We start from the raw sequence: 26,259 nt of genomic DNA, 5'->3' as shown, positions 1-26,259 counted from the left end.
TAACCACTTTCCAGTGTTTATTACACTTTCCCCATCAGCTGAGTGAATGTGCTTCTTTCGAATATACTTGGAAAAGGTGGGGCAGAAATGTGGATTGCGCTTCACCACTTGCATATTATAAACACTAAATATCACTCAGATTATCAAAGCACTTAAAATCAGAACAGGTCAAATATCAACTGAATGTTCTCAGCTGATCACGCTGAGTATTAGATGAAAACCATTTCTGTGTACCCAGTTGTTCTTGGGACTGAAAACTGTACATGTTCTGCACAATCCTTTTTATTTGGATAGATAACAATAGAGTTCAGGTTGTTTCTGTAATTGGCAATGAAGTTGCAAAATTTATTTATCATGGCTACATTTTTAACTATCCTCTGGAAGAATGGTTAAAAATTAATCTGGAGATTAATTTGATGCAGCAGAGAATGTGTTATTAATTAATTTAATTTCTCCCCTGTGCTCATGTTCAGCCAGAGAGTAGCAGGCTGCACCTCTGAAGGGACCTGCAAATGAATCACTTGTTTGAAAATTCTTTTTGCTTCAGAAAGCACCTCATTGTATTAAACACAGTTTTCTCAGTTTGATACTGACTTGCAGATGTTTACAGAGTGTGAGAGAAAATCAAGTCTCATGGCTTCCTCCACTGGCCATCAGCTCAAGGCACTGAGTGAATCTGAAATGGACATTCAAAGACTATTCTGGAAAAACCCTTGCAGGGGTTTATATCATCTGAATTCTGTTGCAATAGCCCTCATCTCTCATCTTGAAAATTGCAGGCACTGAAGGCACAGAGCACTGGTTTGTGGATCACAAGTCGTTTAAGAAGTGAGGATTTCAGTTAGGTGTAATTCAGAGAGGGAGATGGCCTTAGGCTAATTAGAGTGAAGATAACACTGTAAGGAAAAGAATCTTATCTTTAAGGAATATTCAGGCCTTACATTTCCAGTGGCTCTGAGCAAGGGAAGAAAGCTGTATCAGTTTCTGAGCTATAAAAAGCACAGACCTTTTTCTGCTCTGCTGGATTACAGGAATCAGTAATTTCACATTTTCAACACATCACCAAAGAAAATGCCTGATCTCAGTCATGTCACCCCATGGTAGATCAAAGGCCGCAGGATCAAAGAGATTAAAGTAGCATGGGCTCTCAGATTATTATTTCCTGTTGGAAAAACACCAATTATGTTACTGAAGAAATTCATGTAATATATTACTATTCAGATTTTTTATAGAAAAATCAAGTCCCAGTGTAAATAAAAAAAATCCCTTTTCTCTCTGTTCCTTTACAAGTGTTTCCTGATTTTATTGACAGATTTCTTGGTGATACCTGTTTCAAAAGCCTCAACTCAAAGAGTTTTGAAGGCAAACTATTAGTGACATGGCTTTTATGTCAGTCTGGAAGGTGCCTTGGCCTTTAATGATGAATTGCTAAACGATATTTAGCATCTCCGAGCTGATTCACGCAGTGCTTTTCCCTCATGGAGGACAGACCAGAGAGCAGAGAGAATTCAGGAGTAGCTCAGCTGCCTCTGTGCAGTGCAGGGGGAGAGCTGCACGTGTCAGGCCTGATCAGATCCGCTGGGGTTATCCCAACTTCTGCAGGATTCCAGCTCCAGGCACTACGGGGGAACTTTCAGGGATGTCTTACTGTGGGTTTGCCCAGCTCTTAATTTGGCATCACACTGCTTCATCTGCAGGAGGCAACCCAGCGGCTTTGCCAGTGACCCACAGTCCCAACTTTCTTTGTGGCTTGAATTTCCTACCACTGACTTTAGCCCATAATTCCACTGGTTTTTGATAGGGAAAATCCCTTATCCTGTTTCACCATCCATTATGTTTAAGTGATTTCACATTTCTTTACAGAAGTGAAGTGCAACTTCTTGCAGTGGGCTCTCAGGACAAGACCTGGAGGGGCTGGAGCGTGTCCAGAGATGGGCTGGAGCTGGGGGAGGATCTGGAGAGGCTGAGGGAACTGGGGAAGGGTCTGGAGAGGCTGAGGGAGCTGGGGAAGGGTCTGGAGAGGCTGAGGGAGCTGGGGAAGGGTCTGGAGAGGCTGAGGGAGCTGAGGAAGGGTCTGGAGCCCCAGGAGTGGCTCTGAGGGAGCTGGGGAAGGGTCTGGAGCCCCAGGAGTGGCTCTGAGGGAGCTGGGGAAGGGTCTGGAGCCCCAGGAGAGGCTTTGAGGGAGCTGGGGAAGGGGCTGGAGCCCCAGGAGAGGCTGGGGGAGCTGGGGAAGGGTCTGGAGCCCCAGGAGGGGCTCTGAGGGAGCTGGGGAAGGGTCTGGAGCCCCAGGAGAGGCTGGGGGAGCTGGGGAAGGGTCTGGAGCCCCAGGAGGGGCTCTGAGGGAGCTGGGGAAGGGTCTGGAGCCCCAGGAGAGGCTTTGAGGGAGCTGGGGAAGGGGCTGGAGCCCCAGGAGAGGCTGGGGGAGCTGGGGAAGGGTCTGGAGCCCCAGGAGGGGCTCTGAGGGAGCTGGGGAAGGGTCTGGAGCCCCAGGAGAGGCTGGGGGAGCTGGGGAAGGGTCTGGAGCCCCAGGAGGGGCTCTGAGGGAGCTGGGGAAGGGGCTGGAGCCCCAGGAGAGGCTGGGGAAGGGGCTCAGGCTGGAGCAAAGGAGGCTCAGGAGGATCTCCTGGCTCTGCACAACTCCTGGCAGGAGGGGACAGCCAGGGGGGATTGGGCTCTGCTCCCAGGGAACAGGGACAGGAGGAGAGGGAACGGCTCAGGCTGGGAAAATCCAGGATGGATATTAGGAGGAATTTCCTCATGGAAAGGGTCGTCAAGCATTGGGCTGCCCAGGGCAGTGGTGGAGCCGCCATCCCTGGAACTGTTCCAAAACAAGTTATGACATCCAAGAACCATGGAAACTAGCCTCGCGGCTGATTTTTAATTTAAGTAATAGATAATATTAATGAAAATGAAATAAGAACATGGTAGAAGCCCCCTGTGGAGGGCTGAAAACGTTAACGAGCTCTATTTGCAGCTCGTTAACCAAACACTCCAACTCTAATTAAGTCCCACGTACTAAGTAGTCAGGAAGAAGGAAGAAAGGTAGATATGCTGGAGGAATACTGAGGTGAGCACACACAGGACCAGAACAAAAGAAATGTTAATTAAAAGATAATGCCAAAGAGATAGGATGTTTTCATGGTATAACAGCCTCCTGCTGCTAAGTAAATACCAAGGTGAAGCCCAGGCATCCATCAAAGCTGAATGCCAAGCCAAAGCCAGCGTATTTTAAGAAAAAAGACATTTATCAGGGACTCTCGTAAAGAGACATTACTCCTCCAGAGGAACGAGTGCTTCTGGGCATTTATCCCTGGCTTCATAGATACTGCTCCCATCGATGGACCGTTTTTCATGACATTATTGATTTAGCTGTACAACTGTGCACGAAATATTTGCTGTATATACTCAAGCAAGATTAGTTAACTATGCTTAGCAATTGGCTTTTGACTTGAAGCTAGGTTATTTTTCTTGTGCGCCCGAATTCAGTGATGTTGTCCCTGGGGTGAATCCTGACCTGTCAAAACCACCAGCAGCAGTTCCCCTATTGTTAGATACGATCACTATTTCACCTTTGTTTTCTTCATCTTGCTGCAGACCTACTAGGACCTAGCCTTTTTTGTTGTTGTTGGTTTTGTTTGTTTGTTGTTTGTTGGTTTGCTTTGTTTTGTTGTTGGTTTTTTGTGGTTTTTTTGTGATATATATATATATATATATATATTTGTTTTGTTTTGTTGGGGTTTTTTGTTGGTTTTTTTTGTTTGTTTTTGTTTTTGTTTTTGTTTTTTTTTGTTATTTAACGGATCCACCGTTACTTTTGTTTTAAACGAGGATCGCACCTTCCTATCCGAGCACCCCGTTAGTGCGGGATCGCTGCGTTTCCCCAGCGCCCCCGCATTAGCCCAGGCTTGTGCCGCGCCTCCCAGCGCCCCTTCCAAGCGCCCTGCGGGTCTGGGGCTCGCAGATCCCGCCTGTACCGTGCCCAGCCCCGGTCAGCACGGTGGACACGGTGCAGATCCCGTGTACCGTGCCCAGCCCGGGTCAGCACGCCCGGCACGGTGCAGATCCCGCCTGTACCGTGCCCAGCCCGGGTCAGCACGCCGGGCACGGAGCAGATCCCGTGTGCCGTGCCCAGCCCGGGTCAGCACGCCCGGCACGGTGCAGATCCCGTGTGCCGTGCCCAGCCCGGGTCAGCACGCCCGGCACGGTGCAGATCCCCTGTACCGTGCCCAGCCCGGGTCAGCACGCCGGGCACGGAGCAGATCCCGTGTGCCGTGCCCAGCCCGGGTCAGCACGCCCGGCACGGTGCAGATCCCGTGTACCGTGCCCAGCCCGGGTCAGCACGCCCGGCACGGTGCAGATCCCGTGTGCCGTGCCCAGCCCGGGTCAGCACGCCCGGCACGGTGCAGATCCCCTGTACCGTGCCCAGCCCGGGTCAGCACGCCCGGCACGGTGCAGATCCCGCCTGTGCCGTGCCCAGCCCGGGTCAGCACGCCCGGCACGGCCCGGCAGCAGCGCACGCTCCCCGCCGGTCCCGCCCCGCGCCCGCCCCGCGCCGGGCGGAGCCGCGGCCGCCCTTCCCTGCGCGGCCCGGCGGAGGCGGGGATGTGAGTACGGGCACGGGGGACGGCGGCGGGCCACGGGCACCGGCACCGGGGACAGCGGCGGCTCTGGGGGCGGCGGGAGGGCCCCGCTGCACTGCCCGGCCGCGGAGCCGCTGGGCCGGACCGGGCCGGGCCGGACTGAGCCGGGCTACGGGAACGCCCCGAGCCCCCGCGGGCCCGGCCGGGCCCCGGCCCGGCCCCGCCCCGCCGGGAGGAGTCCCGCGGGGAACGGGGTGTCCCGTGGGGAAGGGGTGTCCCCCCGGTAGTGGCCCCGGCTCCGCCGACCCCTCCTGTCGTGCAGCCCCGCAGGGCCGAGGCTCCAGGCCGCGCCGCCAGCCGGGGCTGTCGCAGCCCCTTCCCCGCGGGGAGGGCCCGGGGAAGCGCCGGGGAGCCCCGGCCCGCAGCGGGGGCGGTGTGCAGGCACCGGGCTGCGGGTTCTGCTGAAAAACCTCCATTGTCCTCGTGTTTCCTTCGGTTTGCTTCTAACAGGGTTCTGAAAGGGCATTTTTGAGCATGTTCAGACTGGGAATAAGGGTGTTTCTGTTTGTATTGTTCACCTGACAATAGACTCTTGTGTCTTGCACGGCATGTTGCAAAGCCCTTTCCGAACTTTAAATTTCGGGGAGCAGGAGCGCTCGGGGCAGGGCTCAGTGCAGCTTGAAGGCGACCTGCAGTGGTGGAACAGGCGGGGTGTGAGCACAGAACCCCTCCCAGCCGTGGCCTGCCTGCTGACCCACGTGTGCACACGGGTGTCCACAAACAATTGGTGTTTGTAAATACAGAGCACACCACTGCCGGGTTTGTGAATGGCGGGGGAAGGAGGCTGGGAGCTGGCTCTGCTGTGTTTCCTGGTGTTGGAAAATACAGTAACTTGGAGGGAGGAGCTAAGCAAAGTATTGGTTAAGGGTTATGGGTGTGACATCTGGAGCTAAGAGCCTGTGCTCTGCAAATAAAAACCTAAAGTCTTATCAGTTTGCTCAGATGGCCACAAAACAGTTTGTTGATTTCTAGGAAAGGAGCATAGAAATCTTTCTGAGCTTCTGTTGTTAGAAGCATCGTGGTTTGTGTTTTGATACAGAATTTGAAACAGGAGTCTGGTTGTGCAGGTGTTGAAGGTTGTGTTGTCTGCAAGCTGGGTGCACCTTTGAGGGCAGAGGTGCTGATTGGCACATCTGGAAGGACACGGGGAGAGACCCAAATGTTTCCATTTTTCTGTTGGACATACCACCTTTAGGAAGGATGCAGTTGGTACTGGGTGGTGCTGGGTTTCAGTGCTGCTGAATGTGTTTGGAAGCGGTGGCGCTGTGTTGCTTGGCCAGGCCGCACAGGACGGAGCTGTACGAGGAGCCCCCGCCGGGATGCTGGCCCATCGTGTACTCCCCGGAGTACAACATCACCTTCATGGGCCTCGAGAAGCTGCACCCCTTCGACGCGGGCAAGTGGGGGAAAGTCATCAACTTCCTCAAAGGTAAAGTAACAGAGGTGCCTCTGACACCAAGGATTCCATAAAACCTAAAGAAACCGGTGTGGTTAGTGCAGGCTTGCTGGGCTTGACACTCCTGAATCGCATTGTCCTGCAGCCTTGTGCTTCCCTGGCTCCAGCCCCGGTGCAGCAGCCCTGGGGCGTTCCTGGGGCTGTGGAACACAGGGGTTAATGCTGGGGTGCTGCAGGTGCAGCTCGGTTACTCAGCCTGCACTGCACACTGGGCTTCTCACGCAGGAGGGAGAAGTGCAGCTCTAGCACTTGAATCCATTCCTTAGTGGCCTTATCCTATTGCTCTGATGGTGTTTGGAAACAGCTTTGAGGCCCTCTGGTACAGGCAGAGCTTTTTATTCTGCTTCTAATTATTGCTGTTTGAACCATTTGGAGGACACAAGTAGAAATGATTCAGGAAATGCAAATGTAAGACCAGGGGCAGGGTCAGGGCCTGTGAAATCTTAGCATCTCCTCATTTAAAGCACAAACTTGCTCATCAAGGGTAAAAAAAAAAAAGGCTTTTTCTCTTGCCAGGATAAAGGCTGTTGGTTGTCCCAAAGCCAGGCCTTTTCTGTTTATGTGGTCTTAATGAGTCCTTCAGCTGATGATCCTTTGCAGTTTAGGATTGCCCTTCCCACTGCAGGCTGACTTGTATTCCTTTTAACTGAGGTCAAATAATTTTAACACTCTTAACAATGCACTAGCTGAGTTTTGGCTTTTTCCTCTAACAATCTTAATTTAGTCTCGGATTCCACAACAATTTTCCTAAGTAATCAGAACCTTTGTCTTTCTGCTTTTTCTGTGTAAAGTCTTTTTTTACTCCAGCTCTTTTCTGTGTGACCTGTCTATTCCAAGGTGTCCCAGGCTTTCACAGAAAATGATTTTTCCCAAGTGTTTGCTGTCCTTGCTGCGAAAGGAGGAAGAAGCCTCTTGGTTTGCTCTGGCTCTGGAACAATTTTGGCACCAGCTGCCCTCCCCTGTGTCAGTGAGCAGATGAGCAGGGGGGATCTCTGCAGAGCCCCCTCCTCCTGCAGGAGGAGCCTGTGGCTCTGTGTGACACCAGGGCATGAAGGAATTGTTCCTCAGGCCTCAGTCAGGAGAATCAGAAGCCTGCCAAAACAAATGTTGTTGCAGGTGCTGTTCTTGTATAACACTTCAGAGCAACGTCTCTCACATTTCCGAGTTGTTTTCGTTCTCCTCCAAGTATAAAATTTAAGAAGAGATACAGGCTCAGAAGCTACAGCTGTGCAGCAATTAAATCTCAAAATTTGCCTGGGAAGAGCAGTGGGATTCCTTATAATTGTTGTTTGGAGTGATGATATGCACTCATTCTGAATTCTTGGGAGTAACTTGCTTTTATAAAACTAAGTTTTAAAATAATCTTTGGGTCTCTAAGGGAATGAATTAATAGCTGCTCATTGTTTTTCTTGAAATTATATTGAGGTAGGGGGTGACAGAAATATCCTAGTTAAGCTTATTTGCTTCCATGAACACTCAAGCCATTACTTTGTTTTGAATTTTGACTTATTACTTTATTCTTCTGTGGTTTAGGGGATTGAATCCTAGTATAAACTGTGGGATTTCTTTAAGCATGTTAAAATACTGGTGACTATTTAATGGTACAAGCACCAAGATGTGCCCAGTGCACCAAGAGTGCTGGGGATGTGGGGAGCTAAGCAGTGCTGTGCAATGCCAATTGTTATTTCTCTCCTGTTGCAGAAGAAAAACTAATTGCAGATGACTTGATTGTGCAGGCACGGGAGGCGACTGATGAAGATCTCTTGGTTGTTCACACCAGGCGCTACCTTAATAAATTGAAGGTGCTGTACCTGTTCTTGTGTTTTTCCAGCCAACTGTCCAGAGCGAGTGTCAAAGGCAGTGATGTCTTGTACAGTTGTTTAAAATCAGCCTTACAGCTGTGGAATGGTGTCTGTTGATCACACTGATAACATTGTTATTGAGAATAATGAAAAAACCACAGAAATATTGGGCACTTCATACTGCAGAGGGGTGGAGGGGAAAGAGGGTCTACATATTAAACAGGTGAGCTGAAAGGATATTTCAGGGAAATTAAACAGGGAAAATTAGAATGTCTGAGATGCCAGTAATATTCTTGGTAGTGTCAGGGTTTTAGTGTTGAGCAGTGTGAGTTTTGTTGTACTCTGGTAAAATACAGTTCTGAAATTGAAAACACAACAGAAACCACTAACACGGGGTACCTGATTGGGTGTTTTCTAATGCAGGGATTGCTTTATGGGCTTTGGGGTTTTGTGATCTGGACAGAGCATCAGTGTGGGGTTCTGTGGTCGGTCTGTTTGGGGAAGGTGCTGGCTCCATGCTCAGACACTGCCTGGATCAGTGTAAGGGCATAACCAAGCACGGTATTTGTTGTGAAGGTTTGCAGAGCCAGCTCACACAGGACAGCAGGGGGGTGAAGAACATTCCTTGTGTGTTTCCAAAGGAAACATCTGCTTGTTTGACTTCAGGGTAACTCTAAAACATACACGTGAGATTTCTGGTTCTGAATCTACCCACTCATCTGGAATTGGGTAGTAGGTGAGTGCAGGTGACATTACTTTTACTTGGTAACTCTGCTTGGAGGGCAGAGAATGGATTTGTAACAGAAAAGAAATCTTCCATTTCATAATTCAGAATAAGTTATTTTGAGTCACCCATGCCTTTCCAGAGTGGATGAGTCTTGGATTGCTATTTCTGGAATGTTTTATTTTTCTGTATAAGTGATCTGTTATTTGTGTGAACTTTTTCACTCTTAACTGCTTTTCTGACTTCTCTTATGCTTCTTCATTCTGTGCTATGAAGTTACATGCAATTTCATGCATCATTACATTTGATATTATTGCAGCTATTCTTGATATTGAACTTTTAATTCCATAGAACCACCCACCTCTTTTTACTGAATCACTTCTTTGAAGCTGGGTTTAATGTGCATAGCTCAGATTGGAATGCCATCATAATATTTTTAGTACCCATGGGATGGCTTCACAGGGAATTGTCTGTAAAACTTGTGGTCGAGACCAGCACTGTTGTGTGTATCCAGATGGGATTAACTGGGTGTCTCCTCCCCCCTTTTCTTGAGAGGATATTTCCTGCAGGTGTGGGAACTGGGGGTGTTGTATTGGTCATGCCAGCAGATTCCTGCCAAGCAGCAAAGATAAAAGTGCATAGACATGAAAAAGCCCTGTGAAAACTCTTTTTTGCTTTATCCAAAGTCTGCTGTGCTATTTTTCTTTTAAATCCAGACAAATACGTATAAATGGTATAGTTTTATATTAGATCAGCTCAGAACACTACGAAGTTACTCATCTTTCTCAGAATGCCCAGGTCTCCTAAAATAATGGATCACTTGAGTGTTCCTTTGGAAGCTGAACATGAATTTGGTAGAAAGTTGCCTGCACTTGCAAGAGTAGCTGGTGATTGGTGTCTCAGCAGCAGCTCACAGGCCAGCCCTGTGTTGGGTGAAGAGAAACAAAAACGTGTGCACAAAGTGCTTCTGCTGCTGGAGATCAGCTCTGTGTTGGCAGGAAGGGTCTCCTGTTTCCCTCTCAGTCCTTAAAGCAAAGTTTGGCCTTTTGAATTGAGGTGATTCCCCCTCAGTTACTCCTCTGAAGAGTTTAGGTCTCCAGGGTGATGGCTGGACTGTGGGTAGTTTGCTTGCAGTACTTTTCCACTTGCTGTCTTTTTCTAGTGTTATGTAAAATAATGAATTTCCTGCGTGTCAGCATTCTGAACTTTGGGAAGGAGATAGGCAATGAGGTAGAGCCAGTTTCAGACTCTGCCTTTCCCTTTTTATTTATGAGAAGTTCTATGGTAACATATGTGAGCAAACACTGAAATGCAAATGCTGAGGATAAAGCTGGTCTGGGAATTTATTGTGGGAAATGCTGGAAAACAAAACCAGCACACTCAAGAAGAAAACATAAAACATTCCACAGATTTTCAGTTACTAAGTGGAGAAGCATTTCCTTCACCTGTAGCTGCCTTCTTGAACCCCCAGACTTTGCTCCAAGTTTACTCCAGATCCCCCATCTGTTGGGAGTTCCTAATCCCAGCTCAGCACCAGTCCCAGGTGTGGGCAGAGAGTGGCAACAGGAACGGCCCCAGCGAGCCAAAACTCCACCACACCTGCACCTCTCACCTCCACTGAAAACCTGCAGCTACAGGGTTTTTGGGTTGAGTTGTGATTGCTCCCACTTCTCCCTGGTGACATCAATTTTACTTTAAACTTCATTAAAACTTCCTGTGTGATTATCATTCACATTTGAGGTCAAATATATGCAAGTGTGACCTTTTCATATCCATTTTAGAACAACAGGATTAAATATAGCTTTTAATAATGTGCGTGTTCAAAAGCTAAAACATCTTGCAAAGGGACTTTATCAAGATTGACTGTACTAAAAAATAATTAAAGCACCTTGTGATGGACAACTGATAAGATGATAACAGAATAACGTCTTGCAAATATAAAAGTAGAGGGATTTTGAAATTAACTGTTGGCAAAATACAGTTAGGACTTCAGCACTCCATGAACAATGCCACCCCTTCACCCAGCCAGTAGCACCTGGTAATTGAAATCTTCTAACTGGGAAGTGACTCTGAGCATCAGAGGACCCTGAGAAGGGGATGTGATTGCCTTTATTCAGATTTCCCTGCACACCCTGCCAGCTGTGAGCAGCTCAGGAGTGGGCAGCAGTGCCCTCAGCCTCGTTACAGTTCCTAATTGCAGAAAACAGGCTCTGTTCAGACTCTTTGTTTGTGGTGGTGTCCTACTCCTCAGTCCCTCGCTGTTTCAGGACTGCTTGGACAGGTGTACTCTTGCTTGTGACTTAGGCTTTGAAATATATTTAGCAGTGTTATCACTGGTAGCAGTGTTAGTGGAAGTTCTTTGAAGTAATCAATGTGTTTGCAAAAAAAAAAATTTGCATATTGCAAATATTTTGTGTTCTAACCTTGAAGACTTTTGAACAAAATGTTTCCTTGAAACATTTTCCAGAAGTGTTTAATATGCTAAATAAATTTTAATCAGTTCTCTATGCTAAAGTTTGCACTGTGTGTTCACTTAAGTGTTTGAACTTCTTAGTTCAGTTGTCTGTTTGTTTGTGTTTGCTTTCTCCTTGGTCTATCCTTTTGATTCCACACAGGAATAGATATTTTAGGTTTGAACAATATATCAAGTGTAGCTGAAGGACATTTTACAATTCTTCCTCCAATCTGAGGGATATTACATTTTCTGAATGTAATACTGCCTTCCTGAAAAATTGCTGATTTAATACAGTTTGATACTAAAATCTGGAAAGTGATGGTTCTCATAGCTAAAAACTTGAGGATGAAACTACTTGGAATAAAATAAAATAATAAAATATATTTTACCACTAATGAAAACTGGTGTGGTCACTCCCATCTAAAGATATTAAAACTCTTCCTAAGGACCTGTGAGCACCTTTTCAGTAAAAACTAGAGAGAACTAAGTGTCATCATTAAACCAGACTGCATTAATTGGAACTCTCTTTTTCCCTTTGCAGTGGTCATTTGTTGTGGCTACAATCACAGAAATTCCACCAGTTGCCTTTCTTCCCAATTTTGTTGTTCAGAGGAAAGTTCTGAAACCTCTACGAACCCAGACAGGAGGAACAATAATGGTAAGGTGCTCTTTGTCCACTTTTCTTATATTTAAATTGTTCATCAGACAGTAAACCTGGGAGTTTGGTGTTTGTACCTCAGATTGTCAGCATTGGGCAGTGCCAGACACAGACACAGGGTTTATTGCAACTCCTAGATCTATAACTTGAAGGTGAGTTAGGGAAATACAAAAGTTAAACCAATTTTTAAGGACTGTTTGAGGATTTGGATTCTGAAAGAACCTGCTAGGTTCTGGCTGAGTCTTTAGGTGGATTATGGTGACAGGCCAGGTAACAAAGGTGCTGCCTCCTTCAGTAGGCATGAACTGGCAAAAGCAGAGGTGGGGAGGAGGAGGGAGAAAGAATTTCTTGTAGTTCAAGGTGCTTAAAAAATACTTGGTTGTCACTCAGAGCAAGTCCTGCTGAGCAGGGATCTGCAGTTTCCTCTCATTACAGCCACGCTGTCACTGCAGGGTTGTCACAGCAATGAAGGGAATGGTCTGAGAGGAACCTGGGAAGAGTTCAGAGCCTCCTGATGCTCTGCCTGGGTATTTCTTGACAGGAGCTTGGTGTTGTGAAGCCTCCTTCAGCCTGGTTGCAGCTGGGCTGTGCTTTTCTCCAGTTTGGTGATGTTTTTCACTGTGCTTGTGTGATCTTTAACTCCCAGGGTGTGTTCACCAGTTAGAGATGTGCTCAGGCAGAGGAGGCTCCCACCAGTGCTCTGGTTTTTCTCACAGCTCCTGAGACACAGATGCCACTCCTGGGCCCCTTGGGATTCATACTGAGCCCATGTGCTGTTATTTTTACCTTTTTTTCCATTGTGGGGAAATAATGTACTTTAAAAGCAATTTTGATTCATCAGACAATAAAATTTGTACAGTACAAGTCAGAAGTGCCATTTTCTGCTATTCCTGATGGGCCTGTTTATTACAAAAATTCCTGTTGAGTTTCTCTACTTTTTAATGATATTTTAGCAATCTGGGAAGATTGGGTTTTGGTGAGGAATCCCTAGGAAGTGTGATAAATCGCAGATAATGTGTTCTCCCTGGGACTTAATGGGTTTTATAGTTCAGAAACTGCAGTCTTTCCCCAAGATCTAATTTGTGTAAGTTGGCATGATCATAGCAGGATCATGTTTGCCATCCCAGTAGTTGTCCTAGTACTGAATTAAAACCGTTCAAATGTAAATATTGGTTATAAAGACTGTCCAAACTTCATTTTGGATATGATGTGGAAATTTTTCTTTCCATGACTACAGACAAATATAATCAATTTTTAAATGCTTTCTCTCCCCATTTTTTTTCCCCACTTGTAACTAGTAATATCTTTAAGTAATATTACTTTCAACAGATCAGTTAAGGAATGCTGCATTTAAACACTTGTTTGACTCTCCCTGGCCAAAATAATCAGGATTTTCAGTTAAAATTCCATCCTTTAAACCTTGTATATCTCTTCTCTGTCAATACTTTCCCTTCCCTGAATGTCATTTGAGTTCAAAGGAGAGATACAGGCACATTTGCCCTGTACTGGAGGGGAAAAGATCAATAATATCGTATACCTGCATGTTCTATCCTATAAAGAATAAAAAGTTCTCAGGACACTTAACACTGGTGCCATCCCCAGCTGGAGCTGTGGTGTTTTATGTCTGTGTTCCAGGATTTGGAGCTTACATTCCTCTATCTGTGCATGAACAGGGAGGACATCAGGAGCCTCTTCCTCATTTTCCCTCTTCCCAGCACTGCACTTTCCCTTTTCCAGGTGCCAGAGAAGGAAATTCAGATGGCACAGCAAATACTCCTTCAGCTCCCTAGGCTGAGGTAGTTTTGATAAGTGTTGTACTCAGGGATCTGGGTCAGTGCCAGAAGATCTGAGAATTCCAGGGCAGGTTGGAATGCCAGGAGTGTTTTGGGGTGGAAGCAGACATTAAGTGTTGCCTCATTCATTTATGGAATTCCAACTGTATTTATTTTTTTAAGGCAGGGAAGCTTGCTGTGGATAGAGGCTGGGCCATCAACGTGGGTGAGTACAAATTCAGCAATACCCTGAATAGTGTGTTAAATGCATCTGATTTTCATTTCAATCCCTTTGCAAAGCCCATCAATGTTTAGAGTATCTGCCTTGTGTTCAGTGTGCAGCTTTTCACCCCTTTTTCCTGCTCAGGGGGTGGTTTCCATCACTGCTCCAGTGACAAAGGGGGAGGATTTTGTGCATATGCTGACATCACTCTGGCCATCAAGGTAAGAGCTGCCCTTAAACCTCTGTTTTCTGCTCTTTGTGCAAATGGAGGAGAAAGCCACATAAATTCCCAATTTACATCCTAACAGGAGAAAATGAAGCCATTTCCAGCTGGGCAGGAGTAGGGATGTGGAGAGTTGTAAAGAGGAAGGGAAGAGTTGCAGGGGTCAGAATTATCAATGTAAATAGGCACCGCTGTAATTGCAGTGATAATGTTGTCCTGCAAAAACCACTCCAAATCAAACCAGATGGGTTTCTGATATCCTCAGTGATAATTCTCCTGGCCTTGCAGGTGAACCTGGCCATTCCACATTGATTTCAGTGGTTACAGTCAGGACAAATGCAGAGGCAGAAATCCCCTCTTTGAATCAAGCTGCACCGTACAGGGCTCAGACTGGTTCAGATTCATGAATAAAAATGTGAGTGACTCCAAAACAGTCACCAAATGGGAATGAATACATTTGGTATTTAGCTGTTGAGTGGCTGAAGTGAGACCCTTCTGCAATTAGGGCTTATTTTTATCAAATGAGCTACGATATATTTGTATACTAGAATATTTATAACGTATCAGTAATAATCAAACATTAAAAGAGCTCTAATGATTGCAGCACACCATGTGACATAACATCCTAATTTCTGTACATGGTAATTTGCAGAAACATAACCCACAGTGTTCTTTTTTCACCTACTATTAAAATACAGATTGAGAAATTACAGTGGGTGACAGTTTGTACCAAATCTTTGGGTTTTACTACATTAAAGATAGCAACTTAGCAAAGTTAAGACTCAGAGCAGTAAAAAGCATTTTTTTTTCCAGACGGAATAAGAAATGAATTGTGTCACTAAAAGTGGCTCTAAGGCATGCAGTCCTTACAGCAGCTTTTCCCAAACACTGAATTTTAGGCTGTTGCAGTTGGATGCTGTCACTGGTACCACTCCAGCCTGTGGCAGCACCATCAGCTCTAATCCCTGGGTGGGCCTGGCCTCTCTCTTATATCTGGTGGAAATGTACAGTTTTGTGGGGGTTTTCTGTTGTTTTTTTGTGTTTTGTTTTGGTTTTGTGGGTTTGGGTTTTTTTGTTTGTTTGTTTGTTTTCTTTTGTTGTTGTTTTTTTGGGGTGTGTGGGGTTGTTTTTTTTTTTAAAAAAATTATCTTTTTATGTCAACCAATGAGATGATTTTATTAAATCTAGGAGAACCATGTGTCAGTTTATTTGGTGACAGAAACAAATAGATGTGCCCTACATTCACATTCCAACAGTCTTGCACTGTGCAATCTTTGAGTCTCCAGTTCAATCTGTCACCTAACTTCATAAATGTCTCCATGTTTTTCCTTGCTTGTATATCCAGTTCTTATTTGAGAGAGTACCAGGAGTGTCTAGAGCCACAATTATTGATCTGGATGCCCACCAGGTGAGTAGTTTACCTGTATTCAGTGCTGCAGATGTTTTGCTTGAAATACAAATGTGTGATAAATACCTTTTTTTAATACAAACATTAAATCACAGAATACAAACTTATTCAGAGGTGATGAAAACTGCGAAGAGTTGATTCTTCAATTGTTTCTTAAGCCAGTTTAACAGAATTAACCTGAGTTGCAGCTCCATCGTGTGGCTGCCTGTAGAATCCTGCTGCGTTGGCCTGGCAGGGATGAGAATCGAGGATCCCTCCAGACAATCCCGGCTGGTTCTGGGTGCCTGCTCCCTGCAGCAGCCTCTGCAGGGCAGGGATTGCACCCTCAGGGCTTTAATTCTGAGCCTGGCTTAGGCTGATGAGTAAAGGATCCATCCCTCTCCGCCTGGGGGAGTGATTGACTGTGGAGATCAAATCTCCGCTTCGGTGGCATTTGCAAAGTAAATCCTGAAAGGACAGAAATGGTATTTTTAGAAAGGCAGTTAATGCACCAAAGTGATGGCCAACCCGAGGCACGTCAGGTGATTTATTATGTGTAAAGAAACCATTTTTTCACAGCTCCGTGGCACTGAGGAAGCCGAATGGCTGCACATTTTTAATCTTCTCTCATTTCTCTTGTGTCCTAAAATCACCAGGATAGCAGGACACAGATGATGCAGCAGAAAGATGTTTTGTGTTCATGGTTCTCTTCAGCCTCTCTCAGGCCGTGGATTTGTTTTGTGCTATATGAGGATGGTTTGCTTTGGTTTTGAAAGATTCTTGGAATGTATTTTGGTTTTCAGACGTGCTGGTAGTCTCGGGTGCACATTAAAACACCTGTTGCTTCCTTTCTTGGGGGATGAGAGGTGTCTGAAGTAGCTCAGCAGATCCTGCTTAAGGATGCAGATATTCTCATCCTGTGACTGTTCCAGTTCTTAGTGCAGTGGTGATTTTCACCTCTCATAAGGAAATGGTTCCTCCAGAGGCTTTCATATTCCTGGGCTGTGTGCATGAACTGTTTGTGGACCAAAGATGCTGAAGAAATAAACAGAGTTGCCACTTTGTCAGCATAAAAACTGAATTACAGCACATATATCTATGGAAATGTCTGTTTCTGTAGTTCAAGTGAAATTCTGGGGATAAGGGCTGTGGTCCTGTGTGATACACTGATTTAAACAAGATTATCTTAGTGATTACTGTGGTAAAATTATTTCTATATTAGTGAAAATAAGTGAGAGCCAAAAGAATATTATTTAAATTCAGAAATGGGGAATTATTCCAAATCTGAGTTTTCTCTCAAGAGTCCTTCTTTACACCCAGTACAATTTTTTGTAGGGAATTTCTGGTGTTAAACTGTTGGGTTAGTGTTAGTAATTTTTCCAGGGAATACTTACCTCACCAAGCTTGAGTTATCAGGAAAGCTGTAGTCTGCTTTACTAATTTATTAATTCTTACATAAGAATACTCCGTATTCCTGCAGCAGTTCAAAGTGACTTTTTCTTGCACAGTTGGAAGATGACAGATCTGCTTGGTGGTCACAGTTGCTTTTGTGATGCTCTTGAGGACAATTAGCTTCTGATTTTTGCTTATTTTTCTTACATGTGAAATGAGATCCATGCAAATTACCTTCAGAGAGACAAGGATTTTATTTGTGCCAATACCTGCAGTCTTCAGACTGATCCTGTCAAGCCTCCCAAAACTCCATACCTCAAAATAATCTTTAAGACTACAAATAAGAATGACACAGGAGTTGTGAATATTAGAGCTTTTGTAGTGTTAATTACTGTAGAATTTGCAGTGTATTTAATTCTGTGTTGGCATGCTAGGAGTAGCTAACTGTAAATTTCCTTCAGGGAAATGGCCATGAGAGGGACTTTATGGATGATCCTCGGGTTTATATTATGGATGCATACAATAGATATATTTATCCAGGGGATGGTTTTGCTAAACGTGAGTATAATTGAAATTCATCTTCCCAAATGTACCAGCCCTACTGTGTTGTTACATAACTTCTTTATTTACTCTAAGCTTCCTTGCACCACCCTAGATTTCATGTTTTATGTTTAATTTCACATCATTTTCGCTGCTCACTGTGGTCTGTCACACAGTGTTCCTGCTGTAGCGTTTCCCTCACTCCAGGAGTGACTTTCTGGAGTGCAGGGCGTGGGGAGGCAGCAGTGGGTGTTGGTGGCAGTTTGTTCCAAAGCTTGGAGCAGCCAGCTGAATAATCCTTTGATTTGAAGAGAGGTGATGGAAGTTCATCTTTCCCTTATGTTACATTTATGGGGAACTCACTGAGGATTAGCTGACAGAGTAAAAAGGTTTAATGCTCTTTTGAGAGTGAAGTTACCACATATTCAGGTGTTGCCTTGCCACTAGGCAGTGTTTGCTGAGCGTGAAGGAAACAATCTGCATGTGGCTGTGACACAGGGTGGGCAGCAAGGCCAGTCAGTTCCTCTGAGCCTGAGTCCTCATTCCTCCAGCACTGCCACCACTGACCAGTGTCCCCAAAGGCCACATCCACACTGAAATCCCTGCAGGGATGGGGACATCCCCCTTCCCTGTCATCCCCATGTAAAGAGCTGCTGCTGGATTTGGTTGTGGTTTGTTTACCCCTGCTGTGATGTGTCTGTTGTGTCTTGTGACCTGCCACAATTAATCAGTGGGGCTTTGATAATGGTTAAATTGGAATGCAAAAGCCTCAATTTTATTTGGTCTTTGCTTCTGTTACACTGTCATTTATTACAGGCTTAATTTGTTCACTGAGTCAGGGGTTCTGCTGTTGGATTCCCTCAGTGATGCTGTTGTTCTAAAAAACCTACTGCATTTGGATTCTTGACAAGAGTTAGGTGCAGTGCATTGCACTGCTGGCTTTTGACTGGTAAAGATATTAAGAACTGTAGTATTTCAAGGTTTCAAGCTAAAAATGACCATCTAAAGCACACCATGTCTGGAGGCAGATAAATTGCAAGCAAATGTGGGGGTTTTCCCCCCAAGAAAAGGCTCCCTTTATTCATATATCACATGGCAGCATTTGAACAGATGGATTTAGACCAAAACAGAGCCAGTCCTTGTTGGCGGGTCTGAGGCACTGAGTGCAGAACACCCTGAACACAGCTCTCCCTTTCTGCAGTGAGGGATGGGGTGCAGGGCTGGGCCACAGCCAGGTGAGCATGCAGCTCCTTGCAGTTTGCGTAAGAATGGCTAAATAGGATTTTTGTGGCTAAATCCTTAAACCCTTTCCAACAGGTGACCAGGCAGGGATCACAGGGGGAATCTCTTTGAAGAGAGGCAGAGGCTTGAACATGAGATTTTAACTCCTTAGGGTAAACCCCAACTGATCACTGTCTCCTTGGACTGCCTGTTTTTCCCATGTTTTATTGCAGGAACCTCTTCTACACATTTTTTGCCCCATGCAGTTCATTAGGGAAGGGGAAAAAAAGAGCAGCTCACCTTGGCCATGCTGAGCCATAAGAATATTGAGTCCCTGGGGGAGGCAGTGTGGAATTACACAGGCTTAGGAGGAGAAAGGATGGATGAGGAATAGGACTGGGTCACTGAAGGGTAAGCAGGGAGGACTGAAACTCAGAGAAACCACAAACAAAAATCTGTGAAACTAATGTTGATGCAATATAAAATAACAGGATGAAAAAGAAAAGCTTCTCTGATGCTGCACAAGGATGGAAAGCAGAACAAAAGGCAGCAGCCACAGGAGTAATTAAGTGTCATTCTGGGTTGAGTGCATTCTTGCACACCTGGTGGGGGCTGAATCCACCTTTGAGGTGTGAGACTCCACATCACTGAGTGTGAGGCAGAAGTGATACCTTGGAACAGCTCTGGCATGGCTTTGATTAATTCAGAGGCAGAGTCACACATTCCTCCATAAAAGCACCCAAAAGTCGGCTGCATAACCTTGGATTTCTTTCCTTTACCTTCTCAGCCTTCATTTTCTACTTCTATTGCTTTATTAGAAGCATTAGAAATAATTTGATTTAAATTAAGAATTGATATTTGCTCTTCTGGTAGGATTACAGGGTAAGAACATTAAATTGAAAATGCTTGGGGCAAAGCTGACTCTTGTTATACATTCATAAAGCAGTTCACATAAATTCATGATCCCTTGCTGTGAAGTTTTGAGTGTTGTGATAAAAATAAAACATCTTCATAATTTCTCAGTGATATTTATCTTGTTTTCCCCCCAGCTGTTCCCTCTGCAATAGCAGTTCAGTGTTTTCTTTGCCTTATGCTTTATTTAGGTTACTTTTAAGTTAATAATTTTCTTTATGATTTCTCTGCTGATTAGTAACTGGACTTGCAGATCAGCTGTTTTTCAATAACATTTTCCATTTGCATCTCAGTTTAATTTTTTTGCCCTGCATCTAATTTTCTCTCTTCAGTGGAATATTTTCAAGGTCACTGTGCTGAGAAAACAAGCAGTTGAATAATTTTCTTTAATTCACGTTTCCGTGAAAACGCAAAGCATTGCGAGAGCTCCCCGAAATGTCATTTTTTCTCTCTCTTACCTAAATTGTGCATTTTCCTTCAAAGCGGTGCTTTGTTGACGGAGCAGTGCTTGCTGTGCTGTCCCCCAGGTGCCATCAGGCGCAGGGTGGAGCTGGAGTGGGGCACGGAGGACACGGAGTACCTGCAGAAGGTGCACACGCACGTGGAGGGAGCCCTCAACGAGTTCCGGCCCGACATCGTCGTCTACAACGCCGGCACCGACGTCCTGGACGGGGACCCCCTGGGAGGGCTGGCCATCTCCCCCCAGGTGTGTGACACAGGAGGGACAGTGCCCTGGGCACTGCTGGCACACACACACACCCCTGGGAGGGCTGGCCATCTCCCCCCAGGTGTGTGACACAGGAGGGACAGTGCCCTGGGCACTGCTGGCACACACACACACACACACACACACACACACACCCCCCTGGGAGGCCTGGCCATCTCCCCCAGGTGTGTGACACAGGAGGGACAGTGCACACACACCCACCCCTGGGAGGGCTGGCCATCTCCCCCCAGGTGTGTGACACAGGAGGGACAGTGCCCTGGGCACTGCTGGCGCACACACACACACACACACACACACACCCCTGGGAGGCCTGGCCATCTCCCTCCAGGTGTGTGACACAGGAGGGACAGTGCACACACACACACACCCCCCTGGGAGGCCTGGCTATCTCCCCCCAGGTGTGTGACACGGGAGGGACAGTGCACACACACACACACACACACACCCCTGGGAGGCCTGGCCATCTCCCCCCAGGTGTGTGACACAGGAGGGACAGTGCCCTGGGCACTGCTGGCACACACACACACACACACACACCCCTCCCTGGCCTTTCCACCTGCTCTTCCCTCCTGTCTTTCCCTGACACTGAATATTTTTGTTGTGCTGCTGCCTGTTCCAGTATCGTTCATCTTCTCTCTAAAATACTCTGATTGCCAACACCCAAACAGTAACCAGAGAGATGTGGATATTTTCACACTTCACCTGACTTCTATTTTCCCTGCTTGGTTTGTTCTCTTTGGTTCTTTTTTCCTCTCACATGACCCATTTTGCAATGTATTTCTTTTGTCACCTGCCCCCAGTGTGTGTCTTACACTTAATTTCTTCTGTAGCACTCCCAGCTGTTTTAAACCACCCTCATGGTTATAACAATTTTGTGCAGCCTGGCTGTGTGTTCTTAGCAAATGAACAGTTATTTTCCTCTTTTTGATCCTTTTCTTTAGACACCATTTACTTTTTCTCCCCAGCTTGGTACCAGACTCAAATTTCAGTTTATTCTGTAAAGCTTCATAGAAGTCTTCACCTGTCTGCTTTTCGTAAACAAAAATTTACAGTCCTCTTCTTTCCTCCCTAGGCTTTAGTGATTCCTTCTCTGACAGTTCCTCTCTGCTATCTCTCCCCTGTTTCACATTTGGGTCTCTTTAATGGCCACCAGATCAATACAGAGAAGTGCTTGTTTGATCTGTGAGCTCTCAGATTCCCCTCTCTGAGCCACCACTTGATCTGTTCAGTGTTAATTCTGCTCAGTTCCCTTGCATGAAGGAGGAGCTGAGGGGTTTGGGCTTGGCTGGGACCTTGGAGAGGAGATGGCCTGAGGAGTGAGGTGGGCTTTGGTGAAGCAGAGCCCTCTGGAGAGCAGTGGCCACCAAGGGAGGTGGCAGCATCGTCACAGGGAGATACTTTGAGATTTGCCTTTAAAAATGATCCAAAGTTCTGCTCTTTGAGAAGGAGCAATGTTAACTGCCAAGAAAAATGAGCTGCTGTAGCTTACTGGCTTCTGTGCAGACAGAGAACGTGAGGATGGGGGAAGAAAGGTGAAACAGCTTCCCTGGCCATGAGGAGGGGTGAAAGGGAGGGACAGAAACAAGAACAGCCTTCAGTGCCTGCTCTGAGGGCAGGGCTCTTGTCTCTGCTGTGCAGCCTTGCAATCCCAGTGCTGGAAGGGCACCGTGCCTGCACAGCCCCTCTGCTCCAGGTCCTTAGTCCAGGCTGCAGTCCCACTCCTGAAGATGCCATTTGTATCTGAGCTGCTGCAGTGTTAGTTGTGCTCAGAATGGGCTCCTCAGAGTGCTCTGGTGATGCTTTCTGGTTCTTGAGGCTGTAGAAAGGCTGTGGTGCATCAGCTGAGTGCCTCTTCCCTTTGTTTGGAAGTGGGAGCTGTGCCAGGCTCTTGTTCTGCACAGAAATGTGGGAATGAGCCCGTGTTTCCCCCTCAGCTCCTCCGGGCTCCCCTGGAGCTGCTGGGGCACTGAGGCTCCTGTGAGCAGGGGTTGCTTCCAGTTCTGGGGTGGGATAATGGTGATGCATCCACTGCTGGCTCCCCAGGGCCCCACAGCTCCTGCTGTAATTCTGTTGCTTCCTTTAAGGATCTGTTTCTAATAGAATTCTTCAGTTTCCTTTGTCTTAACTGTTCATTTGTTATTCCTGGTTCTTTCACAGGCCTGTGTCAGACTGTGCAGTGAACAATACTCTTGGATGGTTTTACAAGATCCTTTTTTTCTGCTACATTTGTGTTTTATTCTTTCCCTTTGCCATCTGTTTGTGGTCTAATTAATGGCAGGGTGTTATTTCTTGATGTGCTTCCACTCTTCCTGTATCAGCCTGAGCAGTGTATGTTCATTTTGAAATGCTTCTGCTGCTGCTTCCTGAATTTTTTGTATTTGTATTTGATTGCATCGTGATGCCTTTTCCCTTCTCCAGCTCTGCAGTTGTTTAAGTTTTGAGCTGTCCATTGTAAGCTGTTGTCAGTTGTGTTGCAGGTTTTTTGGGTTTTGGTGGTTTTTGTGAGGAGTTGTAATGAGTTGCATGTATCTGGAAGTCTGCTTTTACAAAAGTAGATTTTAATTCTGTCCACCCTCATGTGTTTAATTGGAACCCAGAAGAGACTCACTCTGCTCTTGCCTGGATTCCATGACAGCACAGCTCCTCTTGGTCAGCAGTCTTTGTTATTTTTCAGCTCCATACCCTTCTCTCAGCAAGAAATTACTTAGAATTTATTTTCTTTCTATGGATTTACCATTGCTTACATTCTGCAACTTCTCTTTCAGCCATAGATTGTTCTAGCACTAACCACAGGCTCTTATTGCAGAAACTGGGACTTCAGACTCAGCCAGTGATTGTGAATGTGTAAAATTTGATTTGAATTTTAGATTCTTCTGTAGGATTGTGAAATTTTGATCAAGTTACTAAACTTCTGACAGAGGGTGCTGTGCGAGTTGAGCACAAACTAAAGCACTGTGATTTCAGTCTTTCCTAATCTCAATTCCTCACCTGGGAAATAGGGTGGACACTTGTAAAATTTGCAATGAGTTTAGACTTTCTGGCCTTTGAGCTGGAATTCTTGTAGGAATTTGTACTAAGGACTTTCTTCTGCTGTGTCCTGTAAAACAAGGCAAGTATACTGGATTTGCTGGGGGTTTGGGGAGATGGTGTGGTTGGGGTTTTTTTAATGATTATGCATGCAAACCAGCTAACAGGACTTCTAGATGAATTTTTAATTGGTACTGTAAACTTAAGGCTTAAAGCAAGCTTTAAGTGCTTGCTTAAACACTTAGCAAGCATCCAATACCCTAAATCCATAAAGCACAGGTTAGAACTGCAGCATCATGTTACTACTGATGCCTAAAGAGGCTGCCTGGAACAGAGGCTAGGCAGAGTTAATGGATTAAGGTAGGGATTTATTAAAAATAAATACATTTTATTTATTTAAGGCCTTCAAGGGATACACCTTGGGCAGTGCAGGAGCCTGGCCAGGGCTACACGCAAGGTGGACACAAGACAGACAACCGGTCACGAGTTGTGACACTTTTACAAGTTTTGGTCCATTTAGATATTGGGGTTAATTGCCCAATTACAGCTCAGGTGATGCAGTCCCATCCTCCCAGTGTGCTCTCCTCAGTTCCCTGTTTGCACTTTGGGGCCTGAAGCTGCAGTGGTGTCCTTGGGCTGGAGAGGATTGTTTTGTGTGACTGAGCCGTGAGGAGCACTGGCTCACACTTCATGTGAATTCAGAGTTACACCAATGCAGGATCTGGACAACACGAGAGCTGACACTGCAGGCCTCAGCATCCCTTCTTTTCCCCGTGGTGCCCCTGCAGGGCATTGTGAAGAGGGACGAGGTGGTGTTCAGGGCCGCCAGGAGCCGCGGCGTGCCCGTGCTGATGGTGACGTCGGGCGGGTACCAGAAGAGGACGGCGCGCATCATCGCCGACTCCATCCTCAACCTGCACAGCCTGGGGCTGCTGGCCAGGCCCCGGCCAGCCTGCGCCCTGGGGAGCCCCAGCCTGCAGCACACGGCCTCAGGCTCTGCCCAGGACCCCAGCAGCCCGGCCCTGCAGTGACACAACCCCCACGCAACACAGGGTCACTCCTGAATTTATCTCGAGCTAAGGCTGCGCATCCTTTCCAGCTAATTGAGATATGCACTCAAGGGTGCTGTCCTCGTGTCTAATTGTGCTGTAGAAAGCCTAATTTGCTTCTCTCGCTGTGGGGTCTGTTATGTTGGAAGAACTATGCAGTTGGCATCCAAAGACTGTCCCAGACCTGTTTCAAATGTTGCAGCATGGTCTAAGGTGGGAGAAATACGGACTAAAGCTACTGTTTTGTGGGGTTTTTAAATACTGCATTTTATTTATTGCTTTTAAAATACTGTTATAAAATGAGTTCTGTGCAGAATTCAACTGCCGGTTTAACACTAAAGGGAAGTGCAATACTGTAAAATCCAGGGCAGTTTGTTTATGGCTTTGAGGCCATAGACAGTTAGAAGGAATGTTTGTAAATTCGTAGTTTATTCCTGTTGTTGATAGTTACTTAAATCTTGCTCATAAACACCTTATGAAATAGAATATGAAACACCTTTGGCTCCATGTGCAAATGAGCCATAGGGCTCCCCATTACCAGGCTGGTGTTCCTAACGAGCTCTGCATGTGACAGCAGCAGTTCCTGTGCACTCAAACTCACAGATGGAGAAACTGCAGCCCAGTGAAGGCTGATCTTACAGTTCTCAGCAACCCTGCAGAAAAAAAACTATGTAGAAATATAGGTTGTCTTATTATTGCCAGCTTGCCACGTATAAAACGGTGAGGAGTACATTTAAATTGTTTTTCCCCAACTAGTGCTGTGTTTTTCACCTGCTCAGAGAGTAATGGTACTTCTAGCTGCAGTCATAGCTGGTAAGCAAATCCTTCATTATTCTTGTTCATCGAGGAAGGCAGTGACATTTCTACATTAAGATAATGTGCTAACTTCATATGGAGCTTTTAGGAGAATTTGGGAACAAAATAGTGCATTCAAAGCAAATTCAGTTGCACTGCCTGGGAAGTTTGGCTTTGTTCAAGTTGGTACATTTTGCATTAGGTTTGTAGCAGTGGATTGTAAATGTACTAAACTGTATATTTTGCAAGAGCTTTTATAACTTTCACTGATTTGTACTACAGGTTTTACGTTGTGTTTAGTTTGGAGCCGTCCTGTGAGGGAGCACCAGGATTTTCCTTGTAGTAGAGTTGTTGTGTAAGCTGTTTAAGGAATGTTGAATTCTAATTATAATACTTACCTCATTTAGTGTTCATGTTTAGATCATGGGGTTTGTCAGCTGTAGGAATTGCACAACTGCTATAAATACCTGCTTTAAACCAGACCTGAACTATTGCACTAAGCTTGAGTTATTACACTGGGATTAAAGAGCACTTTTAAATTTCTTACTAGAAGGACCATCAGAGTACGACTAATGTTGAGATTTATTTTTTCTATACTGTCTGACATTACTGAAAGATGTTGTTATTCTTTCATATAATTTTTATAAAATTCTAGGTTACATTTCTATGAACTAACCCCCCATCATTGCACCATATGGTCTTTCCCCAAACATTTGCTGTTTGTGTTAACATGTTTCTATAATTTTCCCTCAGTGGAGATTAAAATGATGTTGAACAATGCTGACTGATGTCTTGTCACTTCACATGGATCTTTGCTGTCAGAAAGTTTGACTGGAGCAGTTTCTTGGAAAGACAAGAAGATTTTTATTTTATACTTAAAATGTGGTTGAAACTACAGTGAGTCTCAAGTAGTGCAAGGTTTGTCAACAGCTCCTCTGGGTGTTCAGTGGTGACTCCTTGAAGAGAGTTGCAAGTTTTGTGTCCAAATAATGTTTAGGATGTCGTTGTAAGGGGTTAAAGCCACTTTCTACTTCCAGGTTCTACTTCATTACCTTCCTTGTAAATTCTAAATATTTTAGTATTACAGGTGTTAAACTGGTAACTGAGCTTCTGATAAGGCTGCAGTGGTTTTAGAGGCTTTGTATAAATCATTGTCTTTTCAGAGAGCTGAATGTTTGCAGCAGAGCCTGCTGCCTCTCAGACTCACCTGGGAAATTCCTGATAAGCAGCAGATTGACTGCATTTCAGTGCTCATT

The 26,259-nt window shown here is 45.7% G+C and overlaps 1 protein-coding gene across 1 annotated transcript; it reads left to right on the top strand.

Moving 5' to 3' along the window:
- Positions 1–4,649: 4,649 nt before the first annotated feature.
- On the top strand, positions 4,650–25,787 carry HDAC11 (histone deacetylase 11). Its single transcript, XM_063411389.1, has 9 exons — positions 4,650–6,069; positions 7,798–7,898; positions 11,619–11,735; positions 13,691–13,733; positions 13,875–13,951; positions 15,299–15,361; positions 17,194–17,290; positions 19,933–20,111; positions 23,948–25,787. The coding sequence occupies exons 1-9, from the start codon at positions 5,883–5,885 to the stop codon at positions 24,188–24,190; spliced, it is 1,107 nt and encodes a 368-aa protein (XP_063267459.1). The 5' UTR covers positions 4,650–5,882; the 3' UTR covers positions 24,191–25,787.
- The last annotated feature ends 472 nt before the right edge of the window (positions 25,788–26,259 follow it).

This window comes from Prinia subflava, chromosome 14 (assembly GCF_021018805.1).
Source record: "Prinia subflava isolate CZ2003 ecotype Zambia chromosome 14, Cam_Psub_1.2, whole genome shotgun sequence".
NCBI lineage: Eukaryota > Metazoa > Chordata > Aves > Passeriformes > Cisticolidae > Prinia > Prinia subflava.
This window is presented reverse-complemented; position numbering and strand designations above follow the sequence as displayed.